This window comes from Symphalangus syndactylus, chromosome 15, assembly GCF_028878055.3.
Source record: "Symphalangus syndactylus isolate Jambi chromosome 15, NHGRI_mSymSyn1-v2.1_pri, whole genome shotgun sequence".
NCBI classification, from domain to species: domain Eukaryota; kingdom Metazoa; phylum Chordata; class Mammalia; order Primates; family Hylobatidae; genus Symphalangus; species Symphalangus syndactylus.
The window spans coordinates 60,851,933-60,870,624 of record NC_072437.2 but is presented as its reverse complement, the minus strand read 5'-3'; the positions used below and the strand labels follow the sequence as shown (position 1 = coordinate 60,870,624).

At 41.2% G+C, this 18,692-nt stretch overlaps 1 protein-coding gene across 13 annotated transcripts in view; it reads left to right on the top strand.

The window, feature by feature from the left end:
* The first annotated feature begins 2,739 nt into the window (after positions 1-2,739).
* Positions 2,740-18,692, top strand: part of TDRD3 (tudor domain containing 3) — a 184,207-nt gene continuing 168,254 nt past the window's right edge. For 3 of the 13 annotated variants that reach the window (XM_055245351.2, XM_063618787.1, XM_063618786.1), the window contains exon 1: positions 8,953-9,059. In XM_055245351.2, the coding sequence (XP_055101326.2) occupies positions 8,989-9,059 (71 nt within the window). In that variant the 5' untranslated portion in view covers positions 8,953-8,988. Of the gene's footprint in view, positions 3,658-8,952; positions 9,064-18,692 lie in introns of those variants that run through there. The other 10 variants (XM_063618793.1, XM_063618792.1, XM_055245354.2 and 7 more) reach the window with 7 other exon arrangements.

The window sequence follows — 18,692 nt, the reverse complement described above, 5'->3', positions numbered from 1 at the left end:
TTATATGTTTTATATATTTTACAAATGTATTTCTCTTACTCATTTGCAAATAACTCGTAGATCCAATTCTTCTTCATCCATAAATGTTTTGACATAAAATTCTCCATTTAAGGACAATAACATTATCACATTTAAGAAAACCATATTCCATTATACTATCCAATATCCAGTCCAGATTCAAATTTCTGCAATTGGCCACCAGTAATTATTTTTTTCATTTATTTTTTAGATCCAGGATTGAATTTTGTTTTCATGTCTCTTGCATCTCTAAAATCTGAAATAATTCTTTTTTTTTTTTTTTTTGAGACAGAGTCTCGCTCTGTCGCCTAGGCTGGAGTGCAATGGCGCGATCTCGGCTCACTGCCAGCTCCGCCTCCCGGGTTCACGCCATTCTCCTGCCTCAGCCTCCGGAGTAACTGGGACTACAGGCGCCTGCCACCGCGCCCGGCTAATTTTTTTTTTTTTTTTTTTTTGCATTTTTAGTAGAGTCGGGATTTCACCGTGTTAGCCAGGACGGTTTCGATCTCCCGACCTCGTGATCCACCCGTCTCGGCCTCCCAAAGTGCTGGGATTACAGGCCTGAGTCCCAGCGCCCGGCCTTTTTTTTTTTTCTAAAGAATTATTTCCGGCCGGGCGTGGTGGCTTACGCCTCTAATACCAGAACTTTGGGAGGCAAGGCGGGCGGATCACGAGATCGGATCAGGAGGTCACAAGATCCAGATCATCCTGGCCAACATGGTGAAACCCGGTCTCTACTAAAAATACAAAAAATTAGCCAGGCGCGGTAGCAGGCGCCTGTAGTCCCAGCTACTCGGGAAGCTGAGGCAGGAGAATCGCTTGAACCGGGAGGCGGAAGTTGCAGCGAGCAGAGATCGTGCCACTGCACTCCAGCCTGGGCGGCAGAGCGAGACTCCCGTCTCAAAAAAAAAAAAAGTCTTAAATTACATTTTAACAGTCTAGGCCAGAGGAGAATATGCCTCATTGTGGATTTATGTGCCTGCGTCTTCATGTTTAACTTGCTCAAATATCACCCCTACGTCCTTTACATTTCTTCTTACATCTAGACCTTAGCATTACTGACATTGTGGGCCATATCATTCTTTGGAGTTTAATGATGTCCTGTGTTTAGTAGGATATTTAGCAGCATTCCTGCTGCATCCCATGAGATGCGTAACAATCCTACCTCCTCAGATTTTGACAACCCAGACATTGCTAAATGGATTTGGGGGTGTGGGGGTTGGTTTAGGATCCACTGTCCAGAAGCTTGGTTAAATTCGGGTTAAACAATTTTGGCAAGAATACTTCTTAACTGATGTGTATATCTAGTTGCATTATATCAGTAAGCAGAATACATTAGATTGTCCCATTATTAGTGATTCTAGCTTTGATATTTTAAGGCAGTGATTTTTTTTTTAAGGTAAAGCTACATTTTCCCTTCTGTAATAAGTAAGTTATGGCTTGATACTTTGAGACCATGTGAAGATCCTGTACTCCTAGTCTTTTACCCTGTGGCTTTTAGTATCTCCTGATAAATTTTCCTGAATCAATTGTGGTTGACTTGGAAAATTGTGATTTTTCTAATTCTATCATTTGTTCTACATTTACTATCTTGTATTCCTGAAAGAAAAGGTTTTGTCCTCCTTCCCTTTTATTTTTGGTGGCACTCCGAAGAAATTCAATGTGTTTCATCAATTGTTGTCACCATTTTTTGGATGCTGATGTTGTCCCACATTTCTCCAGTAAAAATCCCATTCTTTAAGAGAATTTAGTGTTTTGTGGAGTATTTTATTATTGTAAGGACCATGCAGTGGTAAATCCTTACTGAATCACACGACATGTGAGAACAAATGACTTTATAACCAGTGAGAAATTCTGATGATTGGTACAACATATCATTTTCATAGTTAACAGGTTACACTAACTGAAAAATGTAAATAATTGGTAAGAGAAAATTCTAACCGCCAATAAAAATTATTGGCAATTTATTCTTGAGTCATCTATTTACCTTTAAAATGGCATATCTATTCCTGGCTCCTGGATATGATAGCCGATGACTATAAATTTAAATATACCTGTAGCATACGTATGACCTCAACACTGCATACTACTGCACATTGAAGCGAACAGGATGGAGCTACTTCTGATCTAAAATTATCTAAACAATATGCTTGGGAGCAAATCTCAATAGCATTCCATCTAACGAAAGCATTGCGATTTTATAACTATGACTTTTGGGAAGACCAAACGGAATACCCCAGCTGAAATGAGAAAAATCTGTATTAAGGAATTTTAGCTCCACCCAGGGCAATTATCCCCTTCCTTCTGTAACTGCCAATTTCCTCCCCAATCCCAAGAGCGCTTCTGCCCAGTTCCGCAGTCTCTGCTCCAAGTCTGTTTTTGATGATGCCCTTAGAAGCAGCAGCAGCGGCAAGCGGCGGAGATAGGGGTTAAGTTCCTAACAGTCTTCTTCCCCTGACCTGGCAGATGGGGACAGTGCCCCTTAGAAGCCTCTTTCCCTGCCCTACGGGAGGGACGCCGCAGCAGTGAAAGACCAAGAAGGTGGAGCAAACTTTTAGGGAGCGCCTCTTCGGCCCGCGTACCCTTCCGCCTGTTCCTCTCTGATTGGCCAGCGTGAGTCACGGACGCCCAATCGCGCGGCAGCGTCCGCCGTGCCGCTCGGCGACGGCGGCGCGCATGCCCACTCAGGGACCCACCCCGCGCTCCAGCCCTCTAGAGCGCGGGCGAAGGGCACCGGCGGGGAAGCGGCTGCGGTTGCTGTATCTGGCAGTACAGAGCCAAGGTGGCAGGGCCGCGCTGGGGCACGGATGGTCCCAGGGGGAGGGCAACAGGAAAAACAAGCACTGACACAACTGCCCCATTTCCCCATATCCCCTAAGAGCCGGTTTTCTTGGGCTGACCAGTCATTTTCACTGTGGTGTCCGACTTGGGCAACTCGATCTGCCCGCGGGGACTCAAAAAAGCCTGAGTTGCATTTTTTCTTTGCGTCCGGGCGGACCAAAAGGAGAGGTGAAGGAAACGAGTCTTTATAAGAAAGTACACTTTTGTGCAGAATGGGCTGGGGACACCTCTGAGTTTTGCTGCCCGCAACGTGACCTTTTTAGCGCCGTCCTGGACGCGCTCCCTCGCAGCCAACCCGTCAGTCTCCTCAGGCCTCATCCTGCCCTCTCTGAGGTGGCCGCCTGTGGGCGCTGCAAACGCCACACTTTTGCTCTACGAAGAACCTCCTCGCGACTTACCAAGGTGTGCAACTCAGAAAAGTGCCCCCCAAAACAAGTAAACGCCTTCGGGGAAGAGGCAAAGTCCCTGAGCCGTCCGGACTCCAGCCGCCAGCCAGTGTTTGGTGGATCAGATCCCGGAGCTCCGCAGCCTGGGAACCCCACACCAGGCCGGCCCCTACGGCCGCTCAGAAAACGCGGCGAGCGGAACCCGCACGCGGAAGCGCCGGCCGCACTGAGCATGCCCAGTTGCAGAGCCGACCAGAGGAGTTTTTTCTTTTCTTTTCTTTCTTTTTTTTTTTTTAGGGGGGGTCTCAAGTAGGAGGCCTCCCCACCACCCCCACCCCAGCCCCCCACCACCCCCGGCCTAAGCAGCTACCATGGCCCAGGTGGCCGACGCGGCGTTGTCCCAGGCGGGTTGGTAAGTGGCGAGTCCCGCCGGCTGCCGGGCCGCGGGCGCGGGCCGGGGCCCCAAGGAGGTTGGGTTGGGGGCGGCGGGGTGCGTGTCGGGGTAGGCGGAGGCTGCCGTCCGTCCCCGGCCTCTCCCCGGGCCCTCCGGGCCGGCTCCGCCCCCGGCGCCACGCGGAGCCCTGCGAGTCCCCCTAGGTTCCCTCGAGGCGGCAGCCTGGGCCCCGGGCGGCGGGCGGCGGGCCTGGGGAGAGGCCGGGGGCCGCTAGCCGGGCGGGTGGCGGCCCAGACCCCGACCGAGCGGAGCGCCGGGGAGGACCTGCAGCGCCGTCCGCGCCGCTGCTCCGGGGAGGGGGTGTTTCTGCGGCGGGATCAGGGGAGGCGAGGGCTGGGAACGACGTGCGGCGGAGAGGGACGAGCGCGGCCGGAGCCCGCGGGCCCATAGGAAGTTGAGGGCAGAGCAGAGCACGGCCCGCGCTGCGGCCGGAGCCGCCTCTTCTTGCCACTTATTTCAAAGTACAGTGTGGACCAGTGTGAAGCTGCCCTCCGCGGCACACACACAACTTCTGGAGCTAAGAATGACTGCATTGTCAACTCGTGGGGGTGCTCGGTAGAACTTTTCTTGAAAGGATGGTGTTCTAAGAGGCCTTTCGTGTCAAGATTTTCAGGATTTGAAAGCAATACAAAATTATGCGAAATTAGGCAGTTTCTGGAATTGCGGCCATTACGGTTGTAATCATCCCGTTTAATTCAGTAACGCTTTTCCCAGGCTTGCACAGGCACATTCTGGGAAGAAGGGTAGGAACGGGGATGAAAAAGATTTGCCTCGGCTCTCTGCAATTACTGCTTTAGAAGAAAGAGTGAGGCATTAAAAGACCAAACAAAACCAGGGGGAATAGTGATAAACCGTACGTACAGAGGAACAGATGAGTGCACTGTGGAATGGGAGGGAGAGTTAATTTCCTAAAGTGGACTTGGAAAGATGGTAAGGAAAAGGCTTTCTAGCACAGAGCTGCTGGAGATGTGACAGGGAAGTGCTTATTGTTTTGCAGAACCTACACAAGATCTATATGGTTCGTGAAAGATGTGGATTTGATTTTGTGAATAAAGTTTTTGATCAGTGGAGGGATATAGTCACAACTGTGCTTTGAAGAAGCCCCTCCTGGTTTTAAAGGCACTTGTGTTACTATTATACACCCCATTTTACAGGTGAGGAGACTGAGGCAAAGAGCTGTTAAGTAACTTTCCCAAAATGACATAGCTAGAAAGTGGTGGAGTTGAATGTTAAGCACAGAGGGCCTGGTTCTGGGCCTGGTTCCTTTAACTCTTATGCATTATTGTTCTTATAGTTTTTTCGCAGAACAGCATTGGCTTAAAAGATTGTAGAGTTAAAAACTCACTGTCTTCAGTTTTGTTTTTGTTCAATAGAAATCTCTTCTTTTAGTTTTTTTACCTACAAGGGTGTCCTGAATAATCTTGGATCGCTCTTTCATTTGCCTTTCTCCCCATTTCTCATTAGATTGAGCGTTGATCCTTCACACTAGTAATATTTTCATTTACAGACTCAGTATTTTACTGCTTTCCAACATGACCCCGCCTCTTTTGGAAAGATTAGTCTCATTTTTTAGGTCCCGAACACATGTTGACTTTGTTTTCTCTGGTCTGTTCTGCTCTTCCAGGGCAGGGAACTGAGTCTTATTTTTCTCCTTATCTGAATTGTCAAGAAGTGCACCAGATTGTAGGTTCTCTGTAAAGTCTAATACAGTTGACCTTGGAATGCCCCTGCCAGTCAGAATTCTTTGGGCAGGGCCTCTGCAGAAGCTTAGGTAGAGTCCCACCCTGCTTTGTTATATTGTTATAAGTCTTCAGCAATGTTATATTGTAGTATTTGCTACTTTGTATTGCAACTTAACTGTTTATGTTTCTCCCACCTGTCTGTGCTGCTTCTGTATGGCAGTGACTCATAAAGGCAGTAGTAATCTGCGGGGCTAATAAGACTATCTTTCTAGGAATTGTGAGTTTCATGTAATTCCTGCTAGGTCTTGAACAGACTAGGCATGAGGATCTCCTAGGCTTTCAGGTGGCTTCTACTAGGTCTTTAATTGGGGACTTACTATGTTAAAATTTAGAATCACAAAGGTTTAAAGGCAGAAAAGAGCACTGGAAGGAAAATTTCTGACTAAAGAGCTTTCACCAACTCATTTTAGTTCTTACATCCTGAGTTTGCTCTTACACTGGGGGTTCTCTGTTACTGTCACTGACAAACCGTTTTTCTTAGTATTCAAATCTATGTACTTAGTTACTTGTAGAAGCTAAAAAGAAGTAGATGCTAAAACATGGAAACACGGTTGTTAAATCTGTTCTATAGGCTTCACCTAAAATAGCAGATTAGGGAAATATTTAGTGCTGAAAAGTTTACAATTCTGAAAATGTGATCTTCAGGGGGGTACAGAAGATCTATGTAGACCAATCTGTTCAAGTTTACATTATTTTTAAGTGCAGTTTTTTTCCTTCTTGAGGTTTTAATCTTCATTAGAACCCCTATAAAAATCAATATTTTAAAATATAACTTCAAAAGTAGTTACCTGGTGGACTTACAATAATTTTTGTTCTTCAATGGCCAGTAGCACACAAACTATTAGATTTTGCTGATTTGAACTTAAATGTTCCAGGGCTTTCTACAGAGTAGTGATTATGTTTAAATAATGCACTAAATGGTACCTTGTAAGGCTTAATTATATGCATGGAATAACTTCATGGGGAGAAGAAGTTTGACTCTGAATTTATCTAGATAACAATTTTACTCACTCTGCATTTTTGTTTTCTCTCTTTAGAGATTCATTCTCCTTTAGCATGATATCCCTGATCACTGTGAGAGGAAATATAAAATTCTACCCACAGGAGAAAGATTCAAAAGGTTGATCTCTGGACATTTTGAATTTTTCTCTTCCATCTCCATCCTTTGTTTGTTTACTTTTAACAGAAACCTGTCACGGGGTACCTAATCAGTTGTGTTTTTGTTTTTGAAAAGGTATCTTCTGGCTGGGCATGGTGGTGGCTCATGCCTGTAATCCCAGCCCTTTGGGAGGCTAAGGCGGGTGGTCAGGAGTTGGAGACCAGCCTGGCAAAAATGGTGAAACCCCGTCTCTACTAAAAATACAAAAAATTTAGCCGGGTGTGGTGGCAGGCTCCTGTAATCCCAGCTACTTGGTGAGGCTGAGGCAGGAGAATCGCTTGAACCCAGGAGGTGGAGGTTGCAGTGAGTCGAGATCGCACCATTGCACTCCATCCTGGGCGGCAGAGCAAGATTCTGTATCAAAAAAAAAAAAAAAAAAAAAAAAAAGTATCTTCCATGGAATTAGTGTTGTTGCATAGCTTAACTCTCTCTTTGTGCATATGAAGAAACTGAAGCACAGAGTTTCAATAATTTGCTCAGAGTTATAAATGGCAGAACCAAGAATAGAGCCCAGATGTCTAGAATAAAGATTTAGTACTCATTTCCACCAAAAATTAACAGAAGTGACCGCATCTAATTTAAATTATTGATCAAAAGTAACACATTTAAAAATTGAAAATTGAGTTGAAGTATTTTGTGGTGTGTAAATTTACTTTCCTAGTCCAGGAAAGATAAAGGGCTTATTCTGAGGGGTGATCCTATTAGAATCAAATAAATCTTTGCCTTGCAGTGAATCATCTAATTGCATACTAGGCTTATCTGAAAATCTGGTAAATTCTGTATTTTTGGGGGTTTAAGAATACAGTTGGCGCTCCATATCTGTGGGTTCTGCATCCTTGGATTCAACCAGTCACAGATCTAAAATATTTGGAAAAATAAAAAAATAAAATAAAAATAATACAACAACAAAAATAATATGAATAAAAAATAAAATATAACTGTTTACATAGCATTTATACTGTATTAGGTATTTTAAGTAGTCTAGAGATGATTTCAAGTATACAGGAGGATGTGTGTAGGTTATATGCAAATACTACACTACACTATTTTGTGTCAGGGACTTGAGCATCAGTAGACTTTGTTATCTGTAGGGACCCTGGGATCAATCCCTTATGGATACTGAGGGATGACTGTATCTGAAAAAGTGGGACACTGTATTGTGTGTCTTTGCTTCTTTTACCCAGTAGTTTGAGTTGAAGACCCTTTAAGATAGCATATGAAATAGCATTTCCATTTTGTTCTGAAAGAACATGTAGTCTTAGGAAAACCAGTTTTCTAACACCCAGGGGTTAGCCGTGGAGTACTCCAGGTTTTGTTTTGTTTGTTTGTTTTGAGGGCAGAGATGGGATGGAGAGGATAAACAAAGGTCTCCTTCTTACCTCTTGAATTTCACTTTCCCCTTTGGGGTTATCTCCATTTGATTATTGGTGCTATCACCATGCTGACATCCTCTGGCCCAAGTGCGTACATAACTCCTTTCCCTTCATTTCACCTTTGAACAACTAAGAAAGGCTACAGCTTATTAAGGTCTTTATCAAAATGTAGAACTGGAAAACAACCATGGGATAAATAGAAAAAATAGAGGCATAATGACAGTATAGGTTCTAAAGTGATTATTGCACTCTTGTATTCAAGGGCCTACTCTATTCCACATTACTTTGAAGATAGCTACTACAAAGATGTGGAACAACTTCAGGATATTTTGCTGGAATTTCTAATTCCTAGTTTTTGACCTGTCCACAGATGAAGGGCTGGCTTCTTTTCACATTCCGTTACATAGAGGCTTCTTCTCAAACACATTAATGATCATGACTAAGAAATTCAGATGCCCAGCCTACAGCCACTGCTGTGCCTTTGTTTATTTGGTTCTAGTTTTCTTAGAGACACACCTTTTTTCCAGGAGATTGCTGGTGAATGATCTCACTCTTCAGATGAGAAACATTGTGTAGCAGCGTCAGTACAACCTCTGCAGTAGCAGCAATGTAATTATACCTTCTTATACTAGTGGTAATAAACATAAAATATGAGTTTATGCATATAATAAGAGGGTATTAGAAGTTTTGCTCCCTCACCATTCCAGTACATCTCTTAGAAATAGGTAAATATTTGTAGAGAGTATTGGTAGTTCTTTATAAGGTTTAATATTAAGTGCAGGGTTTTTAAAATCTAGAATTATGATATACCTTTAATTACCATACTTCATGGCCTTTAAAGTAAGTCACATGTACAAGACAGGCAGATGTAAATAGCTTGGTATACTCTTTTGGAAAGGATTCGAATCATTAAAACACTTTTTCAGATGCTGAAGAACATTAGAGGAAACCAATTGCTTTTTTTTTTTTTTTTTTTGAGATGGAGTTTCACTCTTGTTGCCCAGGCTAGAGTGCAATGGCACCATCTTGGTTCATCGCAACCTCCACCTCCCAGGTTCAAGCGATTCTCCTGCCTCAGCCTCCCAAGTAGGTAGGATTACAGGCATGCACCACCACGCCTGGCTAGCCAATTGCTTTTTAATCAGATTTTAGTGGAACTTATTGGAGACATCCTTCTATTTTGAAATATTTTCTATTTCTTTAATGAACATTTGTAACTATCTCTTTGGCTTATATTGTTTGTGAAATTAAAATGTTCAAAGGTAATTAAGCCTTGTTGACTTTCTGTCTCAAAATAGGTTACATATTGTTTTACAGCTTCTACTGATACTGTAAACTGCGAAAAATGACTGGATATTCTGTTAAACTGTGCAAGCGTTCAGGTTTCAAGGTGCTGTTTGCAGTGATTTTTTTTTTTTTTGGTGACTAACCTATAAATCTAGTTTCAACTGCCTGTAGACTTGACTGCCTTAAGCATAAAGGGGGTATAAAAAGAAACTTGCTACCTCAGCAGGTTGAAAATAATTTTCTCCTTTCATGCAGCAGCATTTGCTAAATCAACTAAAATTGCATAGTAACAGTTAAAGAACCATAAAAATATGACTATATCAACTTTTTTGGCTTATGTTTTCTCCTTTTGACAAAAGAATATTGGCATTTTGACTTTTCATGTTTCAGTTAAGTGCCATCAATCTAGAAATTCATTCTTTCTGAAAGGTCTAGGATATAGAAGTAGCTGAAGAACAGTAATGCCAGATAAATTTTGGAAGAAGAATACTGAATGCCCAGAAGTTTTAATGTAAAAATTTGAGAAACACTTGTGAAGTCTTAGCACAACAAAGAAAAGCAAACAAGATGGGGCAAAAATGTATGGTAATAATGTAAAGTATTAAGAAGGGTGTGAAATCAAAGACACTGATAGCAGAAAAGAAACAGGTTGGTGATGGACAAAAGGAGGAAAGAACTGCATGGTGCTCTAGGGCTAGACAGAGAGCCTATATGTACCATAGCACTGGAACCCCGATGGGTTTCACATCTCTATTGGATGGGTGTGAGTGTGTGTATGTACTTCTCACATGTAGTACAATTTTATGGCCTTAAAAGTAGAGACAAACAGCAGTATAGTGCTCTTGAATTATAATATCTTTACAATAATAAGTAAGGCATATACAGAGAGATATGTAACTCTATACAATAATATGTGCACTGAAATACATTTAATAAATATTTATACCTCCTGTATACAAAGCACTGTGTTGCTGAGCTATGATGTACAAGACAGGCAGAATTTAAACATGATGTACACTGTTATTTTACTTGCAAGATTTTGTTGAAACACATCTGAGAGCAATTAACCCAGACTTGGGAAGGTTGGAAGCCTTTCCAGTACTGATGATGTATAAGCAAGGTTTTTGTATATGTCTTCTTTAAATATCATGTCTTGTGCTCTTTGGCTAAGGAAAAAACAAGGCACTGTATATGTTTTCTTTAAATATTGTGTCTTCTGATATTTGGCTAAGGAAAAAACAAGGCACATCCATCAATGCACTCATTCAACAAATAATTCGTTTTTGTTGTTGTTGGTTTGTTTGCTTTTTGAGACAGAGTCTCACTCTGTTGCCCAGGCTAGAGTGCAGTGGCATGATCTTGGCTCACTGTAACCTCCACCTCCCAGGTTCAAGAGATTCTCCTGCCTCGGCCTCCTGAGTAGCTGGGATTACAGGTGCCCACCACCACACCCAGCTAATTTTTGTATTCTTAGTTGATGTGGTTTGGTTCTGCGTCCTCACCCAGATCTCATTTTGTAGCTCCCATAATTCCCACATGTCGTGGGAAGGACCTGATGTTAGATGATTGAATTATGGGGACGGGTCTTTCCCATTCTGTTCTCGTGATAGTGAATGGGTCTCACAAGATCTGATGGTTTTGAAAACGGGAGTTGCCCTGCACAACTCTCTTTTTGCCTGCTGCCATTCACATAAGATGTGACTTGCCCCTTTGCCATCTGCCATGATTGTGAGGCCTCCCCAGTCATGTGGAACTGTTAAGTCCAATACATGTCTTTCTTTTGTAAATTGCCCGGTCTCAGGTATGTTTTTATCAGCAGCATGAAAAAGGACTATTAGAGACAGGGTTTCACCATGTTGGCCAGGCTGGTCTTGAACTCCTGACCTCAAGTGATCTACCTGTCCCGGCCTCCCAGAGTCCTGGGATTAGAGATGTGAGCCACAGTGTCCAGCCTCAACAAATAATTCTTAAACACCATATTGTGGCAGGCACTTTCTTAGTATAGTCAGATATAGTCTTATAGAAAAAAAAACCAACCATTAATTACATATTCAAACATGCTGCATCTATAAAAAATACTAGAGAGGAGAAGAGACATCATTCAGAGTGCATGTACTAAGGGGGAATTAGCCTTTTCATGGTGGTCAGAGAATAGCAGAATTACTGAAGGAGAATTAGTCTTTTCATGGTGGTCAGAGAATGCTACCCTGAGATCTGGAGAATGAGTGGTAACTGACTAAGTAAGGAGAGCACAGCATCTGCAAAAGTCATGGGGCACTAGGGAGCATGGTGAATACAAACATCTGAAGGACCTGGGTGGCTAGAGGGCAAGACAGAGGGACAGTGTAGTGAGATGGAATTAGGAGCTACTTAGGGACAGGTCACATAGCTTGGACCTTGTTGGCCATGTTAGGATTTATTTTTATTTTGAAGGCAATAGGAATCAATTGAATAGTTTTAATCACGATGTGAGGATTATGGTGGGGATAACATCATGGTTTTGAAGTATCCTTGGACTGAAGAAAATGGAGCTGGGCAGGACTATGAAATAGATGGTGATGGTTGAGATAGAGAGCAGCAGATCGACTTGACAGATATTTGGAAGGTAAATGGACAGGACTTTTTGATGAATTGGACATGAATGTGACACAGGAGTTGTCAAAGGCTTGATTTCTAGGTTTTGGGCTTGTATCCTCAAATCAATTACAATTCAGTTAGATAGGGACTCTTAGAAGATGGTCACATTTTTGGGGGTTGGGTCATGAGTTAAGTTGGTCATTACTTGAGTGTGAGGTCCCTTTAAGTCATCTAAAATAAGATGTCAGGCATTAGGAAATACCAGTCTCGCACTCAGAATAGAAGACTGGGCTAGAGATAAATTTGGAGTCATTCCAGTATAGGTGGTGATTGAAATGGTGCATGGATAAGATCATCTAAGCCTGCAGCTGTCCGGTATGGTGGACATTAGACAAATATGGCTACTGATCACTTGAAAGATGTCTAGTCTAAATTCAGATGTGCTATAAATGTAAAATACACACTGAATTTGGAAGACAGTACTAAAAATGAGTGTAAGGATCTCAGTAATTTTTATATTGATCATACTTTAAAATATATTTTGTTAAAATAATTATTAAATTAATTTCACCTGTTTTTACTTTTTAAAATATGGCTACAAGACAATTTAAAATTACATATGTGGATATTATATTTGTTGGACAGTACTGATGTAAGAACCAAGCTTTGAGTAAGAGGCTAGGTTCAAGTACTGAGAAATTTTAGCATTTTTAGAGAATTAGCCTTTAAGGAGCTGCTAGTTAGGGGAAAAAGCTTTAGAATGCATTATAAAGTCATTGAGTTTTCTAAGAACAGAAAATGGACATATCTTTTGGAGTTCTTTGATAAGACTATTTGATATGGTCAGTATTAGTTTATTTACTTGCTGATATTGGAGACTCAGAGCACCTTTTAAAACATTCTTTATAAATTTAGATATCTGAAAGTCTTTTAAAAAATTCCCCACAATCTTTCCCCAAATTCTTCTAAATATATAAAATACAAATAAAATTTAGCTGCAGCTTTTCAGAAGGCAGTCTGTCATGGATATTACATGAAGATGTTAAGAAAAAAAAATTTCATATTACTAAATTTCTAAGTGGGACCATGAAGAGTTTGAAAATTAATAAAGATGGATTATGTAAAATACCTAATGTGAAACAATAAATGTAAGTATTGATGGAAAAACTTGCTAAATAAATTAAGCCAGTATTTTATAATGAATTTGGAATTGACTCAGTTCAAGCTTTGTTTTGAGAGAGAAATAGGGACATATGTTAAGTTTAGGTGTCCATAATGTTGATAGTTTGATTGATGCCGTATGACTTTGTAAGCTTCTGTAAGGGAAAGATGAAGTCTTTTCATATTTTTGTAGTATTCCAAGCATTTAGCAGGATGTAAGGTGCACAGTAGACACTTAAATACTTGTGGAATGAATGTTACTCTCATCTTAGTTGGTCTTGGTATCATTCATCATTTTGCTTTTGTGTCCTCAAGGGACATGAAACTTCTTCAAGCTTTTTGTAGAGTAGAAAATTGTTATTTCTGAAATGAATGTTGTGAAATTTAAACAAAGTGTTATGAAAAATGTGATCTCCTCAGAAATGCAGGAAATAGCCTGTTATAGAAAGCTTTCTCTATTTGTTGATATTTTCTACCTTGTTTATAGAATTCAACTGTTAAGAGATATAACTAGTGATAATGAAGATAATACACTTAAAGGTATATGTTTATATTTAGTTAGAAGAAAATTTTGAAATATGTTGATAACATTTCTTTGCCTGAGACAATCAACAGTCTCTTTAAGGTCTTTGAAATGTTCTCTCTCAAGGTAATATTAGTAGAAACTGTTTTCAGAACTATTTCTTTCACATTTGATGTTTTATGAGATAGCGACAAATTCTTTTCTTTTTGATATTTCAGAATTGCTTATAGCTTAGTACTTCAGTGATATGGTGTGGCTGTGTCCCCACCCAAATCTCAACTTGAATTGTTTCTCCCAGAATTCCCATGTGTTGTGGGAGGGGCCCAGCGGGAGGTAATTGAATCATGGGGGCTGGTCTTTCCCATGCTATTCTTGTGATAGTGAATAAGTCTTGTGAGATCTGATGGGTTTTTCAGGGGTTTCCGCTTTTGTTTCTTCCTCATTTTCTTTTGCTGCCACCATGTAAGAAGTGCCTTTCACTTCCAGCCATGATTCTGAGGCCTCCCCACCTATGTGGAACTGTAAGTCCAAATAAGTCTCAGGAGGTCTGAAGGGTTTATCAGGGTTTCCACTTTTGCTTCTTCCACATTTTCTCTTGCCAATGCCATGTAAAAAGTGCCTTTCACCTCCTGCCATGATTCTGAGGCCTCCCCAGCCATGTGGAACTGTAAGTCCAATTAAACCTCTTTTTCTTCCCAGTCCCAGGTATGTCTTTATCAGCAGCATGAAAAAGAACTAATATAGTAAATTAGTACCAGTAGAGTGGGGCATTGCTGAAAAAATACCCAAAAATGTGGAAGTGGCTTTGGAACTGGGTAACAGGCAGAGGTTGGAACAGTTTGGAGGGCTCAGAAGAAGACAGGAAGATGTGGGGAAGTTTGGAACTTCCTAGAGACTTGTTGAATAGCTTTGCCCAAAATGCTGATAGTGATATGAACAATAAGATCCAGGCTGAGGTGGTCTCAGATGGAGATGAGGAACTTGTTGGGAACTGGGTGACTCTTATTATGTTTTAACAAGGAGACTGGCAGCATTTTGCCCCTGCCCTAGAGATTTGTGGAACTTTGCACTTGAGAGAGATGATTTAAGGTATCTAGCAGAAGAAGTTTCTAAGCAGCAGAGCATTCAAAATGTGACTTGGGTGCTGTTAAAAGCATTCTGTTTTAAAAGGGAAATGGCACAAAAGTTTGAAAAATTTGCAGCATGACTATGTGATAGAAAAGAAAAACCCATTTTCTAGGGAGAAATTCAAGCCAGCTGCAGAAATTTGCATAAGTAGCAAGGATCCTAATGTTAAACCCCAAGACCATGGAGAAAATGTCTCTCCAGGTCATGTCAGAGATCTTCACAGTAGCGCCTCTCATCACAGGCCTGGATGTCCAGGAGGAAAAAGTGGTTTCATGGGCTGGGCCCAGGGTCCCTGTGCTGTGTGTAGCCTAGGGACTCGGTGCCCTGTGTCCCAGCCACTCCAGCCTTGGCTGAAAGGGGCCAACATACAGCTTGGGCTGTGGCTTCAGAGGTTGGAAGCCCCAAGCCTTGGCAGCTTCCATGTGGTGTTGAGCCTGTGGGGGCACAAAGTCAATAATTGAGGTTTGAGAATCTCCACCTAGATTGCAGAGGATGTATGGAAATGCCTGGATGCCCAGGCAAAAGTTGGCTGCTGGGATAGAGCCCTCATGGAGAACCTCTGTTAGGGCAGTGCAGGAGGGAAATGTGGGGTTGGAGCCCCCACACAGAGTCCCTACTGGGGCACTGCCTAGTAGAGCTGTGAGAAGAAGACCACCGTCCTCCAGACTTCAGAATGGTAGATCCACTGACAGCTTGCACCATGCGCCTGGAAAGGCTGCAGACATTCAACGCCAGCCTGTGAAAGCAGCTGGGAGGGAGGCTGTACCCTGCAAAGCCACAAGGGCGGAGCTGTCCAAGACCATGGGAACCCACCTCTTGCATCAGTGTGACCTGGATGTGAGACCTGGAGTCAAAAGAGATGATTTTGGAGCTTTAAAATTTGACTGTCCCACTGGATTTCAGACTTGCATGGGCCCTGTAACTCCTTTGTTTTGGCCAACCTCACCCATTTGGAACAGCTGTATTTACCCAATACCTGTACCCTCATTGTCTCTAGGAAGTAACTAGCTTGCTTTTGATTGTACAGGCTAATAGGTGGAAGGGACTTGCCTTATCTCAGATGAGACTTTGGACTGTGGACTTTGGGTTAATGCTGAAATAGTTAAGACTTTGGTAGACTGTTGGGAAGGCATGATTGGTTTTGAGATTTTGAATCATTTTGAGATGATTGAGATTTGGAGGGGCCAGGGATGGAATGATACGGTTTGGCTGTGTCTCCACCCAAACCTCTACTTGAATTGTATCTCCCAGAATTCCCACGTGTTGTGGGAGGGACCCGGGGGGAGGTAATTGAATCATGGGGGCTGGTCTTTCCCGTGCTAGTCTCATGATAGTGAATAAGTCTCACAAGATCTGATGGGTTTGTCAAGGGTTTCTGCTTTTGCTTCTTCCTCATTTTTCTCTTGCCACCGCCATGAAAGAAGTGCCTTTCACCTCCCGTCATGATTCTGAGGCCTTCCCAGCCATGTGGAACTGTAAGTCCTGTTAAACCTCTTTTTCTTTCTAGTCTTGGGTATGCCTTTATCAGTAGCATGAAAATGGTCTAGTACATTCACTTAGAAAGGAGTTAAGATGATGAGATTATATTTCATTCTAGGGCCTTTAATGAGGCAAAGAAGTAGGAATCTAGGTATTTTGCAGTCTAAGTTGTCATAGAGTTCAAGTCCACTGAGGTTTTACCTGAGGACTCTGCTAAACAGAGTTTACTCTTTTGTTATCTTGCAATTATGAGCACCAAAAAGGACATGTATGTGTTACTGTAAGGACATAAAGCATGTAAAATGGGCTCCTCAGTATCCTTGCTCAGTTCACTGTACTCAGAATGGCAAGTACTGGCAACCCTTTGTGTCTGTGCTGAGAGCGCAAGTTGATACTCAGGGGCCTCTACTCCTAGGAATTGACCACGATCTTTTCTCTAGGCTGCCTGCTGATTCCCTTAGTATGTTCTAATTTGAGTAATAATGAGATTTCTCAGGATCCTTTTGATTTGACTTCGTTCCTCGGTTTTGCTTCTTGGGGATGGACTGGGTAGGATTAGTTCTCAGGCTACATGAGAATCTTCTTTGGTTGCTATATTTTGAAGTTGTACAAGAGCTGGATGTACCTTTTCCCTTATTTTGGTTGTTGCTGATAAATTTTTTGACTGCCTTTTCTGGTTGTGGATTTTTTGCTTTGGTTTTATGTTTTTTCCCTGCTTAATTACTCATTGATGAAAAGTCTTTATAAACATATTAATTAGATGTTTCCCTGGTGAAGTTGATACATAATGAAAGTTTTTATATGGGTATATTAAAAACATAATGGCTGTACAATACCATGAAATTTCAGTGACCGTTTTTGTGCCTGTGTTTACATTGTTGTTAGTGCAAAATGACGACCCAAAATATTTAACTTTGTTAATAAACATATCTAGCTACTCTTTGCAACATAGACACCTGCCATAGTACTCATTAAATTTTCTACTAGTTATAAAGACTTATTTAGCTGTGATAGTTCACAATTAAAAGACACTCTCATATAATTAGATGTAGTTTCTTAACAAATTGAGAGTTTAACAAGTTGAATTAAAAATTAATGAAGAAAAGAGTGCAGTGTAGTGGTGTATACTTTTACGGTTACAGGGTAATGAGAATGGACTTAATACTTAAATAATACATGACAGAAATTATGGTGTGCCTACTGAAGTTTGATTATCTTGGAAGTGCAACAGAGCCTTGACATTTTTACCAGTTTCTACTTATGTGAATAAGCATTTACTTTGATATTATTTTAAGCAAAATGCAAAAGCAGATTAAATACGAAACTGGCCAGAGCTACATTTTTCTAATGCTTAAAAAAAATGCCCTGCCTTAATTAGGTTGAAGGCTAGGCTGATGTAAGAGAAGCCTGAAGAACATAGGTTTTTTTTGGTTTTTCTTTTTTTTTTTTTTGGTCACAAAACAACCCAGAATAGTTAGACAGTTCTGCTTTGTGCCGTCATTTAAGGACCCAGGTTCCTTTCATCTTATTGCTTTGATGTGCCCTCACCCCTTGCTACTCCAAGTGTGGTCCACAGACCAGCAGCATTGACATCACCTGGTAGCTTGTTAGAAGTGTAGAATCCAGCATCTTAATTTTAGTAAGATTCTTATTAAAGAATCTGATTGCACATTAAAGTGATTCTTTTGCACATTAAGGTTTGAGGAGCAGTACTCTAGGGTATTGTCATTGTCTTCATGGTCATAGCAGAGTAGCTGTCAAATTTGGGTTTCCCTAGTTGGAATGGGAAGAACAACAGAGAGCCATAGAGTCAGTTCCCTGAGGAAGAGACATTGGATCCTTGGTTTCTAAGAACTTTAATCTGACATCTACCTGAAAGGGATTCTGAGAACTGTGGCCTAGCTCAGTGATTCTCAAACAATCAACTAGTTAAATCTTATAAACTATAAAACCTTGTGGCAGTGTGAGATTGCTCCAAAAGTTTCTGTATATATCCAATCATGTGACAGTAACAGAGTTTGTGGATTGGCATTAATCCATGAACCACACTTGAAATAGGTCATATTTGACATATTTGAATTTTTCATTCAGCGATATTGTTCAGCTTACGGCAAATTGAGTGAATTGGTGTGAGTAAATGAGGCTCTATTTTTTTGGCCTTTGATACTTTTTGATTTATTTACTTAATATTCTACTTTTTTAAAAATAGTATTTTTAGTGATAATCTCATGTTTGTAAGGACTTTTCAGCTTGCAAAGCCCTTTTCCCTACATTATATGGCATTCTATAATAATAGGTAGTATGGACTGTATTTGCTTATAAAAAGGGATTACAAGCCTTGTTGGTTTAATCATGCTGATAACTAGTATGACACATCAAGAAATGGATGCTTTTTTTATGAAATGATGTCTTCTTTTTATGTATTTTGTAACTTATACTTTTAGTTATGAATTAATATTTGTTTGAATTGGTGTTATGAAACTTATCTGGGCCATTATATTGGCCAACTGCTTGATTTTTTTTTTTATTATTCTTGCCTTGACATGTTTTCATGGAAAATAAAA